The sequence below is a fragment of the Stegostoma tigrinum genome, chromosome 8 (assembly GCF_030684315.1).
Source record: "Stegostoma tigrinum isolate sSteTig4 chromosome 8, sSteTig4.hap1, whole genome shotgun sequence".
In the NCBI taxonomy this organism is placed as follows: Eukaryota; Metazoa; Chordata; class Chondrichthyes; order Orectolobiformes; family Stegostomatidae; genus Stegostoma; species Stegostoma tigrinum.
The window spans coordinates 90,374,419-90,401,135 of record NC_081361.1 but is presented as its reverse complement, the minus strand read 5'-3'; the positions used below and the strand labels follow the sequence as shown (position 1 = coordinate 90,401,135).

The following is a 26,717-nucleotide window of genomic DNA, read 5'->3' as shown; positions in this document are numbered from 1 at the left end:
GTGATAGTAGAAGGAAAATATTCTGCCTGGAAGTCAGTGGTGAGTGGTGTTCCACAGGGCTCTGTCCTTGGGCCTCTACTGTTTGTAATTTTTATTAATGACTTGAATGAGGGGATTGAAGGATGGGTCAGCAAGTTTGCAGACGACACAAAGGTCGGAGGTGTCGTTGACAGTATAGAGGGCTGTTGTAGGCTGCAGCGGGACATTGACAGGATGCAGAGATGGGCTGAGAGGTGGCAGATGGAGTTCAACCTGGATAAATGCGAGGTGATGCATTTTGGAAGGTCGAATTTGAAAGCTGAGTACAGGATTAAGGATAGGATTCTTGGCAGTGTGGAGGAACAGAGGGATCTTGGTGTGCAGATACATAGATCCCTTAAAATGGCCACCCAAGTGGACAGGGTTGTTAAGAAAGCATATGGTGTTTTGGTTTTCATTAACAGGGGGATTGAGTTTAAGATTCGTGAGATCTTGTTGCAGCTCTATAAAACTTTGGTTAGACTGCACTCGGAATACTGCGTCCAGTTCTGGTCGCCGTATTATAGGAAAGATGTGGATGCTTTGGAGAGGGTTCAGAGGAGGTTTACCAGGATGCTGCCTGGACTGGAGGGCTTATCTTATGAAGAGAGGTTGACTGAGCTTGGTCTCTTTTCATTGGAGAAAAGGAGGAGGAGAGGGGACCTAATTGAGGTATACAAGATAATGAGAGGCATAGATAGAGTTGATAGCCAGAGACTATTTCCCAGGGCAGAAATGGCTAGCACGAGGGGTTATAGTTTTAAGCTGGTTGGTGGAAAGTATAGAGGGGATGTCAGAGGCGGGTTCTTTACACAGAGAGTTGTGAGAGCATGGAATGCGTTGCCAGCAGCAGTTGTGGAAGCAAGGTCATTGGGGTCATTTAAGAGACGGCTGGACATGCATATGGTCACAGAAATTTGAGGGTGCACACATGAGGATCAATGGTCGGCACAACATTGTGGGCTGAAGGGCCTGTTCTGTGCAGTACTGTTCTATGTTCTATGTTCTATGTTCTATGTTTCAATGAATTCCCAGCCCTTTCTGACACTAAAACAATAATAAGGAAGTGCTACACTGTCGCAGGTGCCATCTTTTGATAAGAAACTGAATTGAAGTCTCCTCTGCCTTCTTGATTGGAATTAAAAGATTTCACAGCACTATTTTGAAGAGCAAGGGAGTTCATGCAATCAAAGAATTATTGCAGTGCAGGAAGACGCTGTTTGGTCCATTGTAACCAACTCTCCGTTTGTACAGAGATAATGGGAACTGCAGATGCTGGAGAATCCAAGATAATAAAATGTGAGGCTGGATCATCCTGTGCTCATGTTGGGGGTTCTTGAGGCTGTGTTCATCCAGCCTCACATTTTATTATCTCTGTTTGTACAGTTAACTTAATTTCCCCTGCCTCTTCCACATAATCCCGCACTTTATTTTCTTTTATCATTAATAATCTAATTCCTTGTTGAACGCCTGGATTGAAGTTGCCTCCCACACACTTAGAACCAATGCATCCAGACCTAAACTGCTCATTGTGTGGAAAAATACCATTTTTGCTCCAAATGGCTTTGACAAGGTGTACACAGACAGAATGTTTCCTGTTGTGGGTGAGAGTCCAGAATGTACAGAGCAGGGGGATGAGCTGTTTTAAAGTTTTAAAGTTAGGCGGTCACTCTTTTTAGGAGAGAGATGGGGAGAACTTTTTTCTCTTTCAAGAAGGCGGTGAAATCTGAGAATGCTCTGCCTCAGATGGGGATGAAAGCAGGGTCATTGTATGAAGGCAGAAGTAGATGGACTCCTGTTAGACAAGGTAATCAAAAGTTTATCAGAAGTGGATGGGAATGAAATTTAAAACAGAAACATTTCAGCCATGATCAGATTGAATTGAGGAGTATGTTGGAGGAACTGAATGGCTTATATCTGCTCCTGTTTCACCTTTAAATTGATGGCAATGTTTTTGACATTACAACAATGCCTATTCATTAAGAAGTTATTTCATTTGTGCTAAAATGTTTTGAGACATCCAGTGGCCTCAGACACTGAGATACAGTGGGGAGGCAACAGCCTATTGGCATTGTTGCTGGACTGTTAATCCAGAGACCAAGATAATGTTCTGGGGACCCAGGTTCAAATCCTGCCTTGGCAGATGGTGGAGTCTAATAATGACCATGAATCCAACTGGTGTAAAAACCCATCTGGCGCATTACTAATGCCCTTTAGGGAAGGGAATTGACATCCTTTCCTGGTCTGGCGTACATGTGACTCCACACCACATCAATGAAGTTGACGCTTAACTGCCCTCTGGGCAATTAGGGATGGACAATAAATGCTGGCCCACATCTGTGCATGACTGAAAAAATGTAGGCAATCCACCCCAAAATTTGACAGAATATTGTTTTTGCAGATGTTAAAATACCAGAAATAACTGTGGGTGCTTAAGAATGCATGATCCATGGGCCTATTGTATAAAAACACACAGATTTATATGCAAAGTTGGCATGTGCTACATTTCCTGTAAGTTAATCTCTTTCAAATGCTAAATTGCAACATGCTTGATGTGCGCACGTAACACCTGTTAAAAAGATCATTGTTCCTTAAAGCTTTTGATGTAAGAGGTGCCACTGTTTTTAATGAATTCTGTTAAGCTGACACTCCCATTGATCCCAGAACACCTGCCATCCATTTCAGCCTGCTTTAAATCCTGCTTGCTGTCATTCTCATGCTCACTGATCTGCTATGACTACCTGTTCCTCAGTACATTGATATTCCTTTCCACATTGATCTCTTCATGGTTTCACCTCAGCCTTGCCTTCAGCACTATAACCCTGTTTACAACCTCTGTTCTTTGCTGATCCTGACGACTATCTGATATTCTCTTCTTCAGTGTGCTCGGCTTGACTCTTTCCAATTAATCTCCTTCACCACTTCCCCACAAGTTAGCACTACCATCAACATCTTCATTATCAATGTCAACAGCAGCAATAACTTGCATTTCCATTGTCTTGTACTTACACAGATATTTTCACAGCAGCATTAGCGAAAACAAACTGGGGAGACCGAGCCACGGAAGCGAATATTAGGAATTGAGGAGGTGGAAGTGGTTGGGGGGTGGGGGTGGGTTGGTGGTGGGGCGTGTGAAAGGGGCTGCTGTTGGGAACTAAAAGCTTGATCAATGCGATACATTTTAAGGAAAGGTTTGAACAAGGAAAGACTATAAACGAAGCTTCATAGTATGGAGAGAGATAATGGGAACTGCAGATGCTGGAGAATCCAAGATAACAAAGTGTGAAGCTGGATGATCACAGCAGGCCCAGCAGCATCTCAGGAGCACAAAAGCTGACGTTTCGGGCCTAGACCCTCCATCAGAGTATGGAATTAGGCTACATTGCAGGTCCTGAGGAGACTGGGCAGATATGTTTAATCAACTTGTTCAGACATATTATGATATACCTCCGAAACAGCTAAGTCTTGAACCTGGCTATCTACCTCAGGGGTGGCACTACCACCGTGGCACAAGTGTACCAGAATCAACAGACGAGTGCTCTGGGAAATAAAAATAGACAGAGGCATCGCTATGGTCTTCCCGACACTCAGGAATTCTCTCCCCGACACTCAGGAATTCTCTCCCCCATTCCCTTAATTGTCGTAAATTTCTGTCACTTTCAAAAATCACTTAATATCTTTCCCTTTTGTGAACATTTTGTGACAGTGAACGTACATTCTTTTTCTCTTTTTCTAACTTTATTAATGCTCCCACCACCAGGAAAAATGTCCCTGTGGCCAAAGAACCAGTGACAAGCAGAGCACTGGCCAAGGTTGAAGGTAATATTGAAGTGCAGATTGTTGTGTTACATTAAGGACATAAGAACTAGGAGCAGAAGTACATAATTCAGCCCCTTGAGCCTGCTCTGCCATTTAATATGATCATGGCTGATCTCACTGTGGCCTCAACTCCACTTACCTGCCTCGTCTCCATAACCGCTTAACCCATTACTATCGCCTCCTTAAATTTATTCAGTGTCCAGTAGCCACCACATTTTTGAGGTGGTTAATTTCACAGACTCATGATCCTTTACAATCCTCTTTATCTCTGTTTAAAGTCCGCCCCAAGCCTAAAACTATGACCTTTTGATCTAGATTGCCCCACAAGGGCAAGTTTTTCACACAAAGGGTGGTGAGTGCCTGGAACACGCTGCCAGAGGAGGGGGTGGGAGCAGACACAGTAGCAACATTGAAGAAGCACTTGGACGAATACATGACTAGGAAGGGAATAGAGGGATATGGATTCTGTAAGTGAAAACAGTTTTAGTACAAAAGGACAAACTGTGTTGGTGCAGGCTTGGAGGGCTGAAGGGCCTGTTCCTGTGCTGTTTTGTTCTTTGTTCTTTTGTTCTATTCTCTCTATGTCTACTTTTTCAATCCCTTTTGGCATCCTACATATCTCAATCAGATCTCCATTCGTCCTTTGAAACTCTGGTGCGCATAGGGCTAATGTGGTCAATCCCTCTTCATAAGACAAATTCCTTATCTCTGGAATTATATTCATATGACTCTCTTTACACTTTCCCGGATGTTTACAGAAGTCATTTGAAGAGGCCCAGTGTGTGAGGCTTGATGGGCCTGCAGCTTTAGCCAATGGATGAAACCAGAGAGGTGAGCTGGTGGTGCAGTAGCTAGCACTGCTGCCTCACTGTGCCAGGGACCTGAGTTCAGTTCCAGCTTTGGTATCTGTGTGGAGTTTGCACGTTTTCCATGTATCCGTGTGGGCTTCCTCCCACAGTCCAATTTGCGGGTCGGGTGGATGGCAATGCTTAAAAATTGTTCTGTAGTGTCCAGGCATGTGTAGATTAGCCATGATAAATGCAGGGTTACAGAGATGGAATGGGTCTGGGTGGGATGCTCTTTGGAGAGTTGGTGCAGACCTGATGGGCTAAATGGCCCTGTTGTACGCTGTAGGGATTCTATGAAATCATGGGTTGGCAAATGGTTTTAACTTTCTTTTCCTGTTTTTTTTCTGTCAGTTTATTTCTCTTGCTACCTCTCCTTCCAGGAGCTGAGAAATTGAAACCGTTCAAGCAATTGGCCATTCCTCACAAGAGACTTAGCTAATGCTACCAGTTGTTGGCTGATTCTGGCCTCCCATGACTTGCACATATCTAACATCTGAATTGTTGTGGCAAGACCTATTCACAGGCCTAGCTGTGAAATTATCAGGAGTGCAATGGTTCTGTAAAAACCTCAAACCGTAATGATTCTTTGAGGACAGAACCAGGTCTGACCTATTACCTCATGCCCTGGGGTCAAACATATTCCCAGGTAATGGGATGAAAATCTCCTTTGCTTCCTGGGGGTAAGGGCCATCCATAAATTTGATTGGCTTGTGGCAATAGATCAAATGTTATGGTGTTCTTTTGAGTTGGAGAGTTGAGGTGCTTGGTAGAAGCAATGTTGAACTTAGGAACCACTGATGTCATTGAGTCATAGAGCTTTACAGCATGGAAACCTGTCCCTGCCGACCAGATATTCTAAATAAATCTAGTCCCATTTGTGAAGTTTGCTTTTTATCATGCTGGGAGTTGCACATGTTACAATGATAATGGAGTTATTGACTCACCACCGCAATCAATTTCTCTCATTTAGTCCACTGCAGATCCAGAAATTAGATGCATAAACTTTCTTTTCATTTTGTCTTCATTGGATGTGGATGCCACTGGCCTAGCCAGCATTTATTGCCCAATCTTATTTTCCCAGAGGGCAGCTAAGAGTCAACCACATTACTACAAGTTTGGAGTCACATGTAGGCCAGACCAGGTAAGGGTGGCAGATTTCCTTCCTTAATTGGCATTAATGAATAAGCTTGGCGTTTAATGCAATCAGCTGCAGCTACATGAACATCATTATGGCCACCTTTTTATTTCAAAAAATTATTCAATTTAAATTCCACCTTGTGCCTTGTTGGGATTTGAATGTAATAGGATATAGTCAAGTCAACATCGGTTTGGATGAGTTGGAAGTTTACAGAGGATGGAATGTGGGAATCTGCTCAGGAGAAATTTGGAATACATAGGTCAGGGGAGACAACTGCATAAATGAGGGTTTGATCAGCAGATCGAGTGGATCATAAAGATACTTAAAGTTCAAGGAAGTTTAAAGTATAAAGCCATTTAAATTAGAGGCTTCGCGAAAACTGCAGCTCGTGTAGATCAGGAAGCACAATGGTATTTGATTTGGTTTCAGGCACAGGCAGCGGAGATTTGGGATATTTGATACAGGTCAGCACAACATCGAGGGCTGAAGGGCCTGTACTGTGCGGTAATGTTCTATGTTCTATACCTATGTATGGTGGATACTTATCGAAGTCATTTTATGTAGAATATAGAACACAGAACAGCCCTTTGGCCCACGATGCTTGCACCAACCATGATGCCATTCTAAACTAATCCCATCTGCCTGCATGTGGTCTGTAGCCTCTATTCCCTGCCTGTTCATGTGTCTGTTTTAAGGCCTGTTAAACATTGCTATCATATCTGCTGCTGTCACCTCCCTGGAGTGAGATTTCCATTCACCGACCACCCTCTGTGTAAAAACTTTGTTACACACATCTTCCTTAAATTCCCCTCCCCGCCCCCCCCACCTTAAACTTTTGCCCCCAGTGTTTGACATATCTACCCAAAGAAAAAAAGAGATTCTGACCATCCACCCTATCCAGGCCTCTCATATTTTTATATACTTCTACTAGGTCACCCCTCAGCCTTTGGCGCTCTAATGAATGCAATCCAGGTTTGTCCAACCTCTCCTCATAGATAATACACTCCAGTCCAGGAAATATCCTGGTAAACTTGTTTTACACTCTCTCCAAAGTCTCTACATCCGTCCTATAGTGTGGTGACCAGAACTGCACACAGTGGCCTGACCAAAGTCTTTTACTGTTGCAACATGATTTGCTAACTTTTATAATCAATGCCTCGACCGATGAAAGTAGCCTGCTGAATGCCTTCTTTACCACCTTATCCACTTGTGTTGCCGCTTTCAGGGAGCTATGACTTGCACCCCAAGATCCCTCTGTATATCAATGCTCCTAAGGGTCCTGTAACTTACCATGTACTTTCTTCTTGCATTTGACCTCCCAAATTGCATCACCTCACATGTCCAGATTAAACTCTCAGATTAAATCTGCCATTTCTCAGCCCAACTTTCCAATTTATCTATGTCCCGCTGTATCCTTTGGTAACCTTTCTCATTTTCCATGATGCCACCAATTTTTGCGTTGTCTGCAAGCTTACTAATCAGACCACCAAAATTTCCATCCAAGTCATTCATACACATTACACACTACAGAGTCCTGACACTGACCCTTGTGGAACACCACTTTGTGGACACAGACCTCCAGTCAGAAAAACACACCTCCACAATTACCCTCTGTCTCCTGTGACCAAGTTCATTTTGTATTTAATTTGCCAACTTTACATGCATCCCATGTGACTTAATAGATTGGACCAGCCTACCTTGTCAAATGCTTAAGTAAAGTCCATGCAGACAACAGCATTGTCATCACTCATCCTCATCACTTCCTCAAAAAACTCAAATCAATGTATGAGACAAAACCTCCATTATTTTCCAAATGCAAGTAAATCCTGTTACTAAGGATCTTCTCCAACTATTTCGCAACCAAGGCACACCAACCTTTAGTTTCTTGAATTATCCCTGTCGCACTTCTTAAACAAAGGAACAACATTGGCTATTCTCCAGGCTTCTGGGACCTCACTCATGGCAACAGTAGGTACAAAGATCACTATCAGGGCCCTAGCAATCTCCTCCCTTCCCTCCTTCAGTATCCAGGGAGAAATTATGGAATCCCAACAGTGCAGCAATAGGCCATTCAGCCCATTGAGTCTGCACCAATTCTCAGAAGAAGGTGCCAACCTGCATGGGTTTTTTTTCCACGGCTAACCCACCTAACTTGCACATTCCTGGATACTGTGGGGCAATTTTCTTTAAGCATGGCCAATCTACCTAACCCACACATCTTTGGACAGTGGGAGGAAATTTATGGAAACCCATGCTGACATGGGGAGAACGTATAAACTCCAGACAGATAGTCACCCAAAGCTGGAGTTCCCTAGCCCTGTGAGGCAGCAATCCTAAACCACAGTGTCACCATCCCACTCCCCATCAGGCAGAGGCGACTTCTCTGCCTTAATCTTTTTCAAGACACCCAACAGATCCTCCTGTCTAATATCAACATGCTCCTTCTTAATCTTACCATCATCCATGTTCTTCTCCTTGGTCAATACTGACACCGAGTACCCATTAAAAACCTCATTCATTTCATCTGGCTCCATGCATAAATTCCTTCCTTTGTCCCTGAATGAGCCTAACCTTTCCCTTGCTACTCACTTTCTCCTCATATATATGTATATGTAAATGTATACATCAAATGTGTCGGCATTCTCCTCAATCTTCCTTGCCAAGGACATTTTGTGGCCCCTTCTGAATCTTTCTGGCGATCTTGGGAACATTCAGACTTGGGGTGACAAAGATGTTATTTTCCTTCATTTATTTGTGGTACAAGGGTGTTGCTGGCTGGACCGGCATTTATTACTCATCCCTAATTGCCCAGAGGGCAGTTAAGAGTCAACTACATTGCTGTAGGTCTGGAGTCACATGTAGGCCAGACCAGGTCAGGATAGCAGTTTTCCTCCCTAAGGACATTAGTGAGCCAGATGGGTTTTTCCAACAATTGGCAATAGATTCACAGTCATCATTAGATTGTTAATTCCATATATTTATTGAATCCAAATTCCACCATCTGCCATAGTGGCATTCGAACCTGGGTCCCCAGAACATTATCTGGGTCTCGGGATTAACAGCCCAGCGTTAACCTCACTAGGCCATCATCTCCCCATCATGTGGCTGCAGATGGGCTGGGTGAGGGACAGAGGTGAATCGTGTGTGTACTTGAAGTTGGCAGTCATTCTAATGGTGATAAATGTGGCTGTTGAAGTTCACTCTGTGTTCACTACGGATGCTGAGGGAGTAAACAGTTAGTTTCAGCTGGGAGAATGGCCAGAGAGGGTAATTCAAATCGGAGGAGATAGATGTTGTATTTTGCACACAGCCAAATATGGTGACTTTGGTTTTCCCAGTTTTATAACTGCGATAATTGCAACTCAACTAACTGTGACTGGATGTCAGGCTCACAGAATGGAGACAAGAACAAATTCGACAGAGAGGTGACGGTGAGGCAGTGTTATACCTTGTCAGTGTGTCAGTTTTGGAAGCATATTCAGTTGAGTTTGAATTATATAATATGAGGTGGCCATTTGTTGATGAGGAAGAGATGGAGGATTGTGGTGTATCACGGACAGACTTTTGGGGGGCTCCCCAGCAAAGTTGGTTGTGTTGGGGCAAAGAAAGAGACCAAGTGCAGAGCACGTGCTGGCTACAACTAAACAGGGAAGACCGGAACAAGCAAGGTCTTGGGAAGGATATACTGTAATTGCCTTAAAGGGCTGCAATGAAGGTTAACAAGATTGAGCTTGTACTGTGCGAATGACCTCCTCTGAGGAAAGCTGAAACAGAATGGACCTATATTCTTTTGTGCCTAGAAGAATGAGAGGTGATCTCACTGAAACATGTAACATTCTCCAAGGGCTTGACAGGCTAAGTGCTGAAAGGCTTTTTTCTCCAGAACCTAATTAGTGACATGTCACGAAAGTTGCATCTTCTCACGCTGAATTTAATTCATGATTTGGCAAGAATGGGGCAAACATTTTTTTTCTTTCATTCATTCATTGGATGAGAGTGTTGCTGGCTAAGCAGCATTTATTGTCTATGCTTAATTGACCAGAGGGCAGGTCAGAGTCAACCACATTGCTGTGGGTCCTGAGTCACATGTAGACCAGAACAGGTACGGATGACAGTTTCCTTCCCTAAAGGACATTAGTGAACCAGATGGGTTTTTCCCAACAATCGACAAATGGATTCATGATCATCATTAGACTCTTAATTCCAGATACTTATTGAATTCAAATTCCACCAACTGCCATGGCGGGATTCTAACTCAGGTCCCCAGAACATTATCTGGGTGTCTGAATTAAAAGTCCAGCGATAATATCACCAGGCCATTGCCTCCCCTTGAACCGGCCCAGAGATAATTCATCTAATTATTTCCCCTACCTCCCAACCTCCAGGGAGAGGAAATTATACCCATGGAGTTTTGCATTGGGATGACGTTTCTCAGCTGGCCCTCACCCTTGTGTACCAGGTGGAGTTGGCCAGAGTTCAAGTTTTAGCCCATGTACCAAATTTTGCCCTTTATTCAACCGGCTGTGGGCCTTACAGACAAAACTGAGGGGGGGGTGGGGGTGCACTTAGGTAAGGGCAGGTGACATCGGTGAAGGCAAAATCCAACTGGGGCAGTGACAAGGGGCAAATACAGAGAAAAAATAGCGGTCAAAAAAATGTTCATCATTTTGTAGAAATGCCCTCAAAATAGAGGTGTTTAACTTGAGCACAGGTTTAGGTGCTACAAATGGGAATCACTGCTGCATTTATTCTCCTTGATGTGCATTGGAGCGTCATGAAAAGACATCAGAGGCCACAATTTTAACAAAATTTACATCAATAAGTAATTTGGAGCAAATAAAAAGTTGGACTGAGAAATGTATGTAAGCTGGAAACAATTCAAACCATGATTGGAGGATCATCATTTTGTTTGTTCTATGAAACATAACTGGACTCATCTGCAAACACCATAAAATAATATAGAGGACTTATAACAGCGCAATATTGCTAAAGGGCCATTAAAATGCTTAACTATTTGCAGTGGAAATTGGAACAGATTGCAGGAACAAATTGTTTGCCCTACAGAGCAATAAACGAAGAACCTGATAAGATCATCTTGCACAAATCAGAATTAAAACTACAACTTTAGGGTAGTGTTTAATTCATATTGATCTATCCACTTTTTGAGCCCGAACGACTGTGGGTAAAATGGAAGACATTTGATTATCCTTTCAGTCTGGCTTGAAAGAGGAGTCCATTCATCCCCCACCAGCCCCCACCCCATATTTATGATTCATTTTGCCTTAGAGTCAATTCCACACAGCAGCTGGGCAGTGGGGGAGCTGACACATCTCTTGCTGTGCTAGTAATACAGTTGTACAGCATGGAAACAGACAATTTGGTCCAACTTTTCCACACCAACCTAAGTTAGTCTAGTCCCATTTGCCAGCATTTGGCCTGTATCCCTCTAAACCGTCCCTATTCATACACTCATCCAGATTCCATACTCGCACCACCCTCTGCATGAAAATGTTTGGTCTGAGGTCCCTTTCATGTCTTTACCCTCTCACCTTAAACCTGTGCCCTCTGGTTTTGGACTCCCGTACTCTGGAAAAAAGACCTTGGGTATTCATCCTATCCATGCCCCTCAGGATTTCATAAATCTCTAAGAGGCCACCCCCCCACCCCCCCAACCTCTAACGCTCTAGGGAAAATAGCCCCAGCCTATTCGGAGATAGTAGGAACTGCCGATGCTAGAGAATCCAAGATAACAAGGTGTAGAGCTGGATGAACACAGCAGATTTTCTGAATAAGTGTCCAGACCCGAAACGTCAGCCTTCCTGCTCCTCTGATGCTGCGTGGCCTGCTGTGTTCATCCAGCTCTACACCTTGTTATCCCAGCCTATTCGGCCTTTCTTTATAGCTCAAACCCCCCAAACCTGTCCACCAGTAACAGAATGTCAAAAGTGAGCTTCGTATGAGTTTTAGTGGGTGAAGGTATTAAGGACTTCATAGCCAAAGCATGTGCTGAGTGTTAAGACACAGCCATGGTCTAATTGAATGGTGGAACATTTAAGAGGCTGAATGACCAACCCTAACATCTAAGGAAAAAGTCAATGCCTTAATTTTTCCTGTTTTATGGGACATGAGAGAAGAATATGTGCTCATACATGAGCATATACATGCTTAAGTTTATCTTTGTGCCCATGCCATTTGGAAGCAGAGTCCTTGAATACTTTAAAGACAGAGGTAGCTACATTCTTGTTAAGCAATTGAATGAAAGGTTATCGGCAGTAGGCAGGAATGCAGATTTGAAGGGACTGTTGGAACAGCCATTATTTTCTTGAATGTTGGAGCAAGCTGGAGTGACTGAATGAATCGCTTGTACTGCTAATTCAAATGTTTGTTTATTGATGAAGACAGTTCTCTTGGGTCATAGCCCTGAAATATTAATTCTGGAATTCTCTCTCCACAGCTGTCTGATTTGCTGAACATTTCCAGCATTTCCTGCTTCTATTTCAGATTTCCAGCATCTGCAGCTCTTTGTTTTTGTGTTTCAGTCCACTCAGGCTTTGGTGTGCTTCTGAAGGTCTGAGTGTTCCTTGGCTCAGAGTGGACACAGTTTCATTGAGGTAATGGTGAGGTTAATTATCCAAATCAAACTTGAGCAGAGGTTGCTTTCTTCCTTGTTGGAATCCAAACAGTAGCTGAGTGAAAGAAATAGTTTTCAAGTGAGGTTCACCTGTAGAAGAACGTAAGAAATTGGAGCAAGTGTAAGCTGTCGGACTCTGCTCTGCTGTTCCATAACTTCATGGTTGGTCTGAATACAAAATAAATGTACATTTACCCCACAAGGAAATAATGCTTAACTGATAAAAAGTCAATAAAAGGGTATTATTTGCCTTGGGTTGTCATTAGAACATGTCACAGGGAACAGGCAGCATGTTTGATATCCAGCCCGAATTTATTTTTGTACTGACTTTAAAGAAAATGCAAGTGAGAAGTATAAAATAGACTTAAGTATAAAACAGTCTTAACAGTCAAAAATGCCTATTCTGTCTTAATCAGTAAAAGCAAATCCATATGCCAGAGAGTTTAAAAAAAAGTTTCATTTCACCACACATGACAATTAGCTATTTGAATACTTTCCTTGACCAGGCAAGAATAAAAGATTAAGTGCAAATATGGAAATAGTGGGGACCATGTTCTTAAGGAATAAAACTAAAAGAATCTGCCTGTTAATTCATACAGTGCCATAATGAACTAAAATTTGCAAGTTGAATAAGCTATCTCCAGTTTTTCAGGCAGTAATAGGGCATATGAATGTCCCCTGACGTTGCTGCTATTTCAGGAATGTTAATAGCCACTGGACTAAATTATTCTCATGTTTAAAAGAGTTGTGTTACTGACATTTTGTTTTATCAAAGTATGCAATTAGGCTTCAGCCTTAATATCTCTGAGGCTGTCACATTTTCTGAACTCTCTGGCACTGCTTGCCAGTCTCAATCAGAAACCATTCTGTCCCTTCAGCTTAATGAAAAATAAGTACTTGGCCATAAACTTGTAGTCATCCTGTATCCAATCACATTGTCTTGAGTAATTAAAATGATTAGCTTAATTAGCTTAATTAACTAAATTTGACTACAGGACATGGCCATATGGTGAAGCAAAACAAAGATGGGAGCTAATTAAACTTAAAATAATGCAGGTTTTAATTAACTCAACCCCTAGGCATCAACATTTTCAAATTTATCCAAGCTGATAATTAAAAAGTCCTCTTGCCCAAGCAACATTTCTTCTCTGAGCTAATTAAATCTGGAAATGAATTAGCAACATGAAGCTCCAAATATTAATTCCTGCTCGAAGATGACTTCACTTCCTAATGAAATTAATTAGCTGCAGTGGACCTTCAATCAGATGCCAAACACTGTCCATGAACATAGACCTCATGTAATCGAGAAGCAGGCTACAAGCCCTAGGGCAGGAATTTACAACAGCAATGAAGAGTCTTCAGCAGTGTGCCTCCCTTAATAACCAAATGAACACGTAGCTCTGTGTTTGCCAGTAGTGCTCTGTCGCTCTCTCTCTCTTACTCAATGCTACTAAGTTTATCAATACGGCTAGTTAAACATTCTTTTGCTTAATGCTACTTGTTAACGCTATTGATATGATTGGCCGGCAGCGACAGCATTCTGGGGAAGGAGGAGATTTTGGGAGAGAACAAAGGTTATACAGAGTTGGAGCTGAAAGCTGTTCCATGTGTTACTCTTCATGCTTTTCAGACGAGATGACCTTATTATGACTAAGTTGCTGGGTTTACCTGTTGCTGCTTAACCCAGTGATTGAAAAGTCAACTACGCAAATCCTATTACGCGCTCTGTAAAAACACTGACCTCGAGAGGAGCTGAAGCTTGTTTGAAAGCAATATTCTCTCACCTCTAGGACAACAGGGTTTGAATCCTTCCTCATTGATTTCTTACTCTATTTTCAATATTCTGCTCAGAATGTGGGAGGGTAATGAGTATATGGGTGGCACCATAGCTTTCAGATTATAATCAAAAATACCTGTTAATTTTGACCCTAGAATGAGGGTTCATTTCTCTGAATGTTTTCCTTCTGTTGTTTTTATGTTTCACTGATTCTGAGTTGCTATGTTTCATTGGTGGTTCTGCTTTCTGCTGCCTGGAGGTGACATGGAGGCAGCCTCATTTGAGGTATTCCACAAGACATTAGATCATAGTTTGAATAAAAGCAATGTGAATAGCTAAGGGGAGAAGGTAGGACATTGGAGTTAAGTCATGATGCTCATTGAGACAGCTGGAACCATCAAGATGTGCCAAATGGCCTCCTTCTAAAGTGTAAAAAATTTTGAGATTCCATAGGATCTAAGCTTCCCTCTCTGCCTTAGAAATGCTTTTTTACGACCAAGATCATTTGACCAAGCTTTTGACCAACTCTCTCATTATCTCCTTACATTGCTCAGTATCAAATGCTGCTTGATTAACACTCCAAGAAAGCATCTGGGCACATTTTACCACATCAAAGGTGCCATATAAATGCGAGTCAGCACCATGTCACCACCAGTTACAGAGTCATAGAGATGTACAGCGTGGAAACAGACCCTTTGGTCCAACTCATCCATGCCAACTAGAAATCCCAAATTAATCTAGTCCTATTTGCCAGCATGTGGCCTATATCCCTCTAAACCCAAATATTCATATACCCATCCAGATGCCTCTTCAATGCTGTAATTGTACCAGCCTCCATCACTTCCTCTGGCAGCTCATTCTATACACACACCATCTTCTGTGTGAAAAAAAACCTGCCCTTTATGCCCTGTTTAAATCTTTCCCCTCTCACCTGAAAACAATGCTGTCTAGTTTTGGACTCCCCTAACCCGAGAGTAAAAAAACCTTGTCTATTTACCCTATCAATGCCCCGCATAATTTTATAAACTTCTATAAGATCACCCCTTAGTGTCTGATGCTCTGGGAAATAGCCCCAGCCTATTCAGCCTCTCCCAATAATTTAAACCTTCCAGCCCTGGCAACATCCCTGTAAATCTTGTTTCAAGTTTAAAAACATCATTCCTATAGTAGAGAGACCATTTTTTAAATGAGTCCCTTTGGTGGCTTATCCCCATTTAAGTTCTGTAAGAGTAACTGCTGGCATCAGGCACCTCAACAATGACATGGCATAATACAGAAGTTGCTCAAATAATGAAGCATTTGGAGTCTTCCCCTCATCTCCATTCCCTTCTGTGCCTTCCTCCACACCCTGTCCAACTCATTTCTCCTCTTGGTTGCAATTTGAGAATAATTCAGCAGCCTACTACTAGGGGAGCACTTCACCTCAGCCAAACACACAGACTTCCTAACAGGCATCATTACAGAGCAAGTAAAGTGGCTGATTTTCAACCTCCATAAGCCCACAGAGTCCGAAACCAATTATTGTGCTCAGATTGATAGATTTTGATTAGGCAGGATATATTAAAGATTCAAGTTGATTGTATGGCATTAAACTAGAGAACAGCTTAGTTGTACAGTACAGAAGAGTTGAGGGGCTGAATGGCTAACTCTAGTCCTATGTTCTTACCGAGATCAGTGTCTACATCTGATACCCAGTGAGATATGCAATTCTGAAGCAAACTGGTTACACTCGTGTAACTGGGAGAATTTTGAAGGTGAACCAGTAACAGTCATTCTCCTTGACAACAAAGTGTGAAGCTGGATGAACACAGCAGGCCAAGCAGCATCTCAGGAGCATAAAAGCTGACGTCAGCTTTTGTGCTCCTGAGATGCTGCTTGGCCTGCTGTGTTCATCCGGCCCCACACTTTGTTATCTTGGATTCTCCAGCATCTGCAGTTCCCATTATCACAGTCATTCTCCTTAATGTTTTACATTGGTCTGTTGGACTATTGAGGTTGACGGCGGCTGGGAAAACATTTTCCCAGCCACCATCAATACTGAGGAAGGGTCACTGGAGCCGAAACACTAATTTTTTTTTCTCCTCCACAGATGCTGCCAGACCTGCTGAACTTTTCCAGCAACTTTGTTTTTGTTCCTGATTTAGAGCATCTGCAGTTTTTTTTTGCTCTGAGACTGTTGAGGTTGGTGGGCTCGCCGAGCTGGTTTGTTGTTCTGCAGACATTTCATTACTGTGCTTTGGTAATGTCCTCAGTGCCATGCTTCCAGGGATTCTCGTGTCTGTCTCTGCCAAACCTGTGCCAGTATCTTGGTGTTTTCCCAGTTGAAGTCATGGCTCTCCTTGTCCATGTGGATTGAGATGAGTGAGTATTGGTCGTTTCTTTCTGTAGTCAATTGGTGTTCACGTACTGTTGTTAGTTTCCTTCCTGTTTTTCTGATGTAGTGCAGTCTCTGCAGGGAATCTTGTAGATGATATTGGTCCATTCCATGGCAGGGAGTGGGTCTTTGGTTTGGGTGAGCAGTTGTCATACCCACTACCCCTGCCCACTAACCTTATCCCTTGCCCCCTGACCTGTCTGTCCTCCCTGGACTGACCTATTTCCCCCCCAACTCCCCACCTACACTCACCTTCACTGGCTCTAATGCTGCCTCTTTGACCTGTCTGTCTCCTCTCACCCTATCTTCTCCTTTATCCATCTTCTATCTGCCTCCCCCGTCTCCCTATTTATTTCTGAATCCCCTTCCCCTCCCCCATTTCTGAAGAAGGGTACGGACCTGAAATGTCAAGCTTTCCTGCTCCTCTGATGCTGCTTGGCCTGCTGTGTTCATCTAGCTTCACACTGTGTTATGTCACAGGGTTGCTGTGGATTTGTGCGCCACTCTGACGCCTAGCTGTTGTAGATGTCTTGTGGTGAGTTCTGACGTGTTCCTGATGTAGGGCAATGTGATGCATGTGTTGGGGCGTCTAGCATCTTTCTGATGCTGTTCCTGTAGGCATCTCCTGACCCAGCTGTTTGGACATCCGTTACCCTTGATCACTTGGAAGAGGTATCCCTCCTCCTCTTGGCACAGTTCCATGTTGCTGCAGTGTGTTGCTGCCCTTTTTAATAGTGTTCGCACGCAACTTCGTTTGTGTGTGCTGGGATGGTTACTACTGAACTTCAGTACCTGGTCTGTGTGTGCGGCTTTTCGGTGTACTTTCGTTTGCAGTTCCCCATTTGTCTTGCTCTCCACCATGACATCCAGGAATGGGAGCTGTTTGTTCCGCTCCTCCTCTCTGGTGAATTTTATTCGGCTGAAGTTGTTGTATATTAGTTTGTGTGCCTCTTCTAATTTGGTCCATTTAATGACGACAAAGGTGTTGTCTACGCAGCATATTGCAATGGACCCCAGAATTTAAAAGCCAGGCGGGAAAACACACCGACGTTTCATCAGAGGCTGCACTGAGGATGTTACCAAGCACGGTAATGGAACATCAATGGAACAACAAACGAGCTTGGCGAGCCAACCAACCTCAACAGCCACAATCCGAACTACAGATCCACTCCAAAACCTTAGGTCTATCAGACTCTCACTAACCCTAACTTCACAAATAGGTCCCCGATCCCAGCTCTCAAATATTCAATTTCTGCTGTTTATGGAGGTGAGTGGGTCAGAGCGTGGGCTGTGCATAGCAGTGGCGATGTTGGAGGGGGAACTATGTGGTTTGTCTTAGTTGTGAGCATGGGGTGGGTATTGTGTCTTATAATTGTAATCAGAGTTTTAGACATAGCAGGAAAGAAAGTCATTTTTCTCATGTTTGATCTCAGATTTTTTTTTATAAATAGGTGATCCTCACTGAGATCTAAACAAAAACACCCAAAGAACTGTGAATGCTGGAAATCAGAAATTGCTAGAAAAGCTCAGCAGGTCTGTCACCAACTGTGGAGAGAAAGCCAAGTTAATGTTTCAGGCCCAGTGACCCTTCGTCAGAACTTCACTGGACCTGAAGTATTAATTCTGCTTTCTATCCACAGTTGGTGCCAGCCCTGCTGAGTTTTTCCAGCACCTTCTGTTTTTGTTTCTCACTGAAATCTATTGTATTATTGCACAGATCTCAGAAAGGTTTAACTGAGTTTACCTTGAGGACAGCTAGATAATATCACAACAAGTGATCTATAGCATAAGAGGTTTTCATCTTGCTCTCTGAACAATCAACATAGTCAGTTGTTAGTTGGCCAATTAGTTGGTCAGTTAAACACTCATCTGGTTAGTCAGTGTAACTAAATTACATAGAAAATATTAATAACAGAAACAAGCATAGAACCTGGACTGTGTATAAATCTAAGATGTCATATTGGAGTACAAAGGTAGATGCTAATAAACTTCCAGATATAGGTCTCAATAAGAACCTGATTCTTTATGGTATATGTTACATGGGATAACATATAGAAAGATAAAGCCACTATAGTCCTACTACACCATAGAGTTTCTCTCTCTTTCAAGCCTTGATTGTTAATGGCTTAACCTGAAGATAACCATGCCTCATTGAGATGGAGACCTCAGCCTGTGTGACAGTGATGTTGGCATTATTCTGCATCACAAACTCAGCTAACTGAGCTCACAGGCCCATATATAAAAAGCCACATATCATGTTGGTAGCAACTGGGCACTAGGAGATGGTGACACCAAATGAGTACTAAATGCAAGTTGGCAACAAAGGCTGAAAGGTGCTCACAGTATTGACCATGAGGTGGAGATGCTGGTGTTGGACTGAGGTGGATAAGGTCAGAAATCAGATGACACCAGGTTATAGTCCAACTGGTTGATATGAAATCACAAGCTTTTGGAGTGCTGTTCCTTCATTTGGGCAATGCTTCAAAAGCTTGTGATTTCATATAAACCTATTGGACTATAACCTGGTGTCATCTGACTTCTGACAAGTTGTGAAAAGCTGCTTTCCTCACAATCACTCATCATCTGCCTGTCTTCAGAGCCGAAACTCATGTCTAACAACCAAGGCTGAAGGCTACAATTGTACTGAAGCATGGCAAACACAATGGGGGGACAATGATGAGTGCACACTCTCTTGCTCTCTCTCAGAAAAAAGGTTACAGTGTGTCATTTTTAAGAAAGGCATTTTACAAGGACCCTCGAACAGCTACACTTTATCAAAGTAACCTCTTAATGTCTAAAAAAAAGTTCCATATATTGTTAAAGGCTTACTTGTGCAGAATTGTAAGTTAATTCTGTTTTTATTTCTTTAAAAATTGTGCAAAGTGGAATAAAGGCATGCACACTGTCACTTTTTTTTTGGTATGATCACCACAATGTTCAATGTTGGCACTGCTCAACAATTTATTTTAAAAACAAAAATTATAAAACAAAATAAAACAGAACATTGAAAACATCAACAAAAGAGAGATAGCAACAAAAAGGAGGAAAAGCGTTATAATGCAATATAGATCATTTGCATAAGGACAAGTAATAAAGAGCAAATAAGGACAGAAAGAAAACCTCTGAACATAATAGATAACACAGAGTGGAGCTGGAGGATCACAACAGGCCAGGCAGCATCACAGGAGCAGGAAAGCTGACGTTTCGGGACAGGGCCCTTGCTCCATTTCTGAAGAAGGATCCCGGCCCGAAATGTCTGCTTTCTTGCTCCTCTGATGCTGCCTGGCCTGCTGTGTTCATCCAGCTCCACATTGTTATCTCAGACTCCAGCATCGGCAGTTCTTACTATCTCAGATGAACATGAGATTTCTTCAACTCTGAAGAACTAACTTAATTGAGTTTTCTGAAGAAGTAATGAAGAGGACTGATGAGGGCAGAGCAGTGGATGTGAGCCATGTGGACTTCAGTAAGGCATTTGACAAGGTTCCTCGTGGTAGATTGATTAGCAAGGTTAGATTACATGGAGTAGAGGAAGAACCAGCAATTTGGATACAGAACTAGGCAGAAGACAGAGGGTGGTGGTGGAGGGTTGCTTTTCAGTAGAAGGCCTATGATCAGCAGTGTGCTACAAGGATCAGTGCTGAGTACACTGCGTTTTGTCATTTATTATATAAATTATTTGGATGTAAGCACAGGAGGTATGGTTAGTAAACTTGCAAATGATACCCAAATTGAAGGTGTAGTAGACAGCGAAGAAGGCAACCATAGAGTACCACAGGATCTTGATCGATGAACAATGGACTGAGGTATAGCAGATGGAGTTTAATTTAGATAAATGTGAAGTGCTGCATTTTGGAAAGGCAAATCAAGGCAGTACTCATTCACTTAATAGAACATAGAGCAGTACAATACAGTACAAGTCAACTGGCCCACGATGTTGTGCCAACCTATTATTAATGGTAAGGTCCTGGGGAGTGTTGCTGAACAAAGAGACCTTAGAGTGCAGGTTCACAGTTCCTTGGAAGTTGTACCACAGGTAGATAGCTTAGTGAAGGAGGTATTTGGTATGCTTGCCTTTATTGGTCAGTGCAGTGAGTATAGAAGTTGGGAGGCCATGTTACAGCTGTACAGGGCATTGGTTAGGCCAGTTTTGGAATATTGCATTTAATCCTGATCTCCCTGCTATAGGAAATACAATGTAAAATGTGAAAGGGTTCAGAAAAGATTCACAAGAATGTTTCTAGGGCTGGAGGATTTGAGCTATAGTGAGGGGCTGAATAGGTTGGGTCTATTTTCCCCACAGTGTTAGAGGCTGAGGGGTGACCTTATAGAGTTTTACAAAATTTTGAGGGGCATGGATAGGGTAAATAGATAAGCTCCTTTCCCCAGGCTGTGGGAGTCCAAAACAAGAGGCCATAAGTTTAAGGTGAGGGGGGAAAGATTTAAACAGCCTGTAAGGGGCAACTTTTTCACACAGAGGGTGGCGCATGTACGGAATGAGCTGTCCAGAGGAAGTGGTGGAGGCTGGTACAATTACAACATTTAAAAGGCATCTAGATGGGTATAATGAATAAAAAATTGGTTTAGAGGGATGTGGGCCAATTTCTGGCAAATGGGACAAGATTTATACAGGATTTATAGTTGACATAGATGAGTCAGACCAAAGGGTCTGTTTCCATGCTGTACATCTCTATGACTCTGAGTTACAAGAGAAGAGCTGATAGTCATACTGGACTTGAAATGTTAACTCTGTTTCTGTCCTCATAGATCTTGCCAGGCCTGCTGATTTTCTCCAGTATTATTGGTGTTTCAGATTCCCAGCATCTGCAGTCTTTTGCTTTTGAACATCTGGATATAATTGGCACTCCGTTGATATTGTCAGAATTTCAACTATTTAAAGAAAGAATCAATCTTCATTTCATAAACCAACAGTTGGTTGATAAAGAAAAGTTGAGGTGTCAAACTTATTATCACTTTGGGGAAAGAAAAATTGTGAAGAAAACCAAGTGCAGGCATTTCTCAATCATCACAAAAATGATCAAATTGTCGAAATCAGCTTAAGTTTCAAGTGAACATTAAGATACACACAGAGATAATGGGAACTGCAGATGCTGGAGAATCCAAGATAATAAAGTGTGAAGCTGGATGAACACAGCCGGCCAAGCAGCATCTCAGGAGCACAAAAGCTAACATTTCAGGTCTAGACCCTTCATCAGAGAGCCTCTCTGATGAAGGGTCTAGGCCCGAAACGTCAGCTTTTGTGGTCCTCAGATGCTGCTTGGCCTACTGTGTTCATCCAGCTTCACTCTTACTAAGACACACACGCTTGCATTCCTGCCAAACTGCCAGCAATCAGGTGAAAATATCAATCAATTCAGAGGCAGATACTGATACAAAGTTACAAAAAGTGGTTTCACCAAGGTTATCTCAGCTGAAAAAGGCTTTTAGAGCCAGTCATCGCCTCCACACCTATCAAATCATTTCAAATGGCATTTCTGTACAAACATGAAGACAAATCTAAAAGCCTAACATAACCATGGCCCACTGTTAAAAGGAGGATACATGTAGCAATTGCAGCAGGACAACACAAGCAGGTGCTTAGTGTGCAATTGCTTTTACAACTGTCCACAGGGTCAGTCAAAAATCTAAATCTTATTTGAGGTGTGGTTCATCTCACTGACCAAAAACAGTGCCCAACATTTGGTGACATTTGCAAGCTAAGTTCTGCAAAAGGACATTGGGCTGCAATGTGCAGCAGTCTGAGCGCTTGAGTGAAACCCAAGTGCAATACAATAATCCACAGCAGCTTGTGAAACAGATCCAATGATAGAACAATGTCAAGGAAGATTCTATCCATGGCACACAAGCATGTCAATGAGATCCCAAATGTAATTATGAAGTTACAGCTTACAAATGCAGGAATGGACAACACGTTTGCCAAGATGAAAAAGCAGTTATCATCCCTTTAAGCACTGTACACATGATAAATTCAGAAAACTGACACAATATGATACAAGTTAACCTGGTCCAACAGGTTTAGCATCCCATGTATGAGCATTATCCAGCTTGAATATCAGTATGAATCCTTGGGATATTTAACTATAGCCCATTACATTGATATACAGCAAGGCCAGTCATTGCTGAGCCCAGCAGATCCTGTAAGATGTTGATCAGTAGCAACAGCTCATCAATGGGTGACCTGGAAACATCTAACAGATCCCTGAGCGAGCATATTCCTTCTGACTATTCAGAGATCAATTAGTACTCTCTAGAAATATAATGTGCAGAGACAAACAAATCATTATTCTGCAAGCCCTACACTGAGATATGCTTGAGCTTAAAACACGGAGGTCACATGGATGAAGAAGAAAAAGATCATCTGGTTTATATTTATTTACCGTCACATTGAGTTGATATAAAACACAGTGAAAGGTGTTGTATAGTGTCACCAATTTCCGGCACCATCTTAAAACACAGAAAAATAAACCAAAACATAGAATATATATCAGCCTGGCATCAAGAAAGACATTGATCAACATGCGAAACATCCCAACTCCATCAATTTCAATAATAGAGAGAATCTTTCATTCTACAGGAAAGCTCTTCTGAGCAATGGTGGTGTGATCACAACTGGTATTTGCTCATGTCTAGCGATATTGCTATATTCTAGTGACTGACCATCAAAATTCCCTTTTGTGGGACAAGTCAGAGATACCACTCCTGGTACCATCTGTCAGTCAAAATGATGGCTTGGATGCTTAAAGTATCAAAGCAGACATTATGGCTCATGATACACATTCAATTATGATGACAGGCCACATGCTGTAAAGTGAAATTACACAGCTGAGTCACATGATAATTGCATGATGACCAGATCCTTTCATATTGTATGCCTACCAGATGTTATTTGATGCATTAATGCAGCATACTGTTTTTTTGCTCATTCATATTTATCAGCTTTCTTATGCTGTATAGAGAAAAGCAGGGATGCTGCATTATTGCAAAGATCTCAGAAAGACACTAGATGTTTAAGACAGCTAGATAATACTGTGACATTCCAATAGAGAAAGTTTCCATCTTATTTTTTGCTCAGACAAGCAGTCAGTTGTTGGTTGACCAGTAAAACACTTAATCAGTTGCCAGTCAACTACAGTAGCAGCAATATAACTGAACACAGAATATGCAAATCTGAGATGTCATGTCACTGAACCTTGTTGTTAATAAATTTTCAGATATCTGTCTCAATAAGATTTTAAGTCTCTGAGGTATGATTTATGTAGGCTAAGCACATCAAGATTGGATTCACATTTTTTGTTATATTGAACAGACTTGTGAAGGACTTCTTAAAAATGGAAAACCTTCACTGACGGCAGGTCTTTAAACCTGTTCTGTCTAATGTGCATGCAAAGAAGAGACGTTAAAAATTCCTGCTAAAGTGTGCGTTTAACACTTGCCTGCAGCTCTGATTGTTTTGCATCTGTGTGAAGTTGCATATTTCCTATTGAGGCTGGAAGGTTATTTGAGAAGTGACTGGTTAAAATGGGTGAGGCATTGCATGCAGCTTCAAATCTAGCCTTTGGGTTGCCCTCCCAGAGGAAACTCCAGGTATCGTTAATTCAGCAAAAGCATGGAATTGAACCCTGTTGCAGTGCACCCACTGAATCGGTATGGAGAAGGAATGGTGCATTTTTACACATGCGGTTCTACAACAAGACTATAAGTCTAAGTAGCATGATAGATGTCCTGATTAGAAAGTAAGAACTCAATGAGCTTCTCAAGTGCAGGGGTCCTGCAGCTTTTGTAAGTGCTTCTCTAAGAGTCTGCAAAGCTTTCAGTAAACCACACAAATTTCATTCAGTCACACTGACCAGTTAATAGATCCGTTTAAAATCCTTATAGCAGGGTCCTTTCACTTTGAGAGAAAAATAATGAGTTTACCAGTGTTCTATTTAAGCATTGTGCAAGTATTTGGTGCAAAGTCGTTAATATGTGCAAGGATTAGATGTAAAGTAGCAGGAAAGGTTAACGGAAGTGGACCAATTACTGAAATGTAAGAAAGGGTGAAATATATCTGACTACTGCAGCACGCTTCATTACCGAGACACTATGTTGGTGTCTTCAACACAATCAATCTGACTTCTTGACAGCTCCAGGTGCTTGTTTGAGGGGTTTCTCCAGTGACTTCTTCTGCAAGTGACTGGAGGCCCCAGAGCAGAAAATGAAATAATCCCCCCACTTGTAATGACATTAAAGTGTCCATTTGGTATCCAGGGCTATCAGCTTCGTAAAGCTCTCAAAGTCTGACTTTTGACCAGGGCATTGCAAAAAGAAAATAAGAACAGATAGCATGCCAGAGTTCAACACTGAGGTTCTATCTCCTGTTGTGTTGGCATAGAGCTGTTGACAATCACCTACATTGGCTTACACGTTGGAACAATGCTCCCATGTCGCATGATATGCGCCTCATAGATTTTATTAATTCTATACGTATACAAAGGGCGGCTGCATCTATTTTTACAGAAAGTGCTATCAAAAAGTTTCAGTCTCAGAAATACATGGGCGCAGCCCACAGAACCAGTGAGTCCCAGAGTACAGATTAAAACATTTTGGCATAATGAACCGCAGGGAGGTGTGTTAAAGAGCAGGACGAGTGAAACTCAGTTTAAGAGTCTCTCGATATTGCATTCTTGTCTTCCAGCGGTCACAACAGGCATTTTCAAATACTGAAATCATACAAGCTTGGGCAGGCTCCTGATCTTTTCCAGACAAAGTATCTAGCCCAAGACATCCCACTTGATTCTTTTCGATATCTTTTTCCAGTGTTTTTTATTGTTTTTCTCTCTCTCAATACTGGCACTCCTTCAGTAAACACGAGCATCATATTCTGTGCAAAACAATAACTGTCACCCTCTGTCGAAAAGTGGCTCCCGCCTGGTCAGAGTGTAGACGTAGAGAAAGGTGTTTATTCCCAGAGTTAAATATGAGACACCAAGAGTCAATCTGTTTCCCTTTGCCACGGCCAGGAAAGCAGACAGCGGACTGGGGAAGGTGCTAATTTGAGTCTTAGCCTCTCCCAGTTCCGCAATTGTTTTCACACGCACAGCTCCAGACCTTTGCTGAGTCTAGCTGTCTCCTGCTTGCCTCCTTCGATCCTGCTCCCTGCAGTAGCTGTTGGGCTGTGACTAGGCAGCCACAAAAGATTCCTCCCTCGGTCACATTTCTCCGAATTTCTCTCCCTGATGGAGAACGAGGACATTTTGGCCTTCCTGTATTTGCTGTTGCAGCAATAGATGAGAGTCCTGGAACAAAGCACAACAACACAAGCCATTATTGAACAGAATCAGGGAACTCAAAGTGAACTTTGCTGATCTACAGTGTACCATGTTGCACCAACAGTTATAAAAGATGGACTCTAAACACAAAATAACTTCCAAAGGTTAGGTGGATTGGCTATGCTAAAAAAAGCTGCCTCTTGGTGTTCAGGGATTTGTAGGCCAGGTGGGTTAGCTGTGATATAAACCCCATGCAGAGTTATGCGGATCAGTGGGTCTGGGTGGGATGTTCTTCAGAGGGTTGGTGCAGACTCGGGATTCTATGATTCCATGAAAACACAAGTACTTATTTTAATAAGAACTGTGAATTAAATTTGTTTTTTTTTCTTAAAAATTCATTCGTGGGTCATGGGTGTTGCTGGTTGTGCCATCATTTATTGCCAGTCCCTAGTTGGCCTTGAGAAGGTGGTGGTGAGCTATGTTATTGAACTGCTGCAGTTCATGTGTTGTAGATTGACCCACAATACTGGTCATGAGAGAATTCCAGGATTTCAAACTGGTGACAGTGAAGGAAATGTAATATATTTCCAAGTTAGGATGGTGAGCCAATTGGAAGGGAGCTTGGGTGTTTGCATGGATCTATGGCCTTCTAAATGGAAGTGGTCATGGTTTTTGAAGGTGCTGCCTGAGGACCTTTGGTGAATTTCTGCAGTGCATGTTGTAGGTAGTATGCACTGCTGCCACTGTACATGGGTGGTGGAAGGAATAGATGTTTAGGGATGAGGTGCCAATCAAGCGAACTATGTTGTCCTGGATGGTGTTTAGCTTCTGTTGGAGAGG

The 26,717-nt window shown here is 42.4% G+C and overlaps 1 protein-coding gene across 4 annotated transcripts in view; it reads right to left on the bottom strand.

Moving 5' to 3' along the window:
* Nucleotides 1-22,965: 22,965 nt before the first annotated feature.
* LOC125456512 (uncharacterized) overlaps nucleotides 22,966-26,717 on the bottom strand; it is a 405,052-nt gene continuing 401,300 nt past the window's right edge. For all 4 annotated transcript variants that reach the window (XM_059648103.1, XM_048539688.2, XM_059648104.1 and 1 more), the window contains one exon: nucleotides 22,966-25,904. In XM_059648103.1, coding sequence (XP_059504086.1) covers nucleotides 25,697-25,904 — 208 coding nt within the window. In that variant the 3' untranslated portion in view covers nucleotides 22,966-25,696. The remainder of the gene's footprint in view (nucleotides 25,905-26,717) is intronic.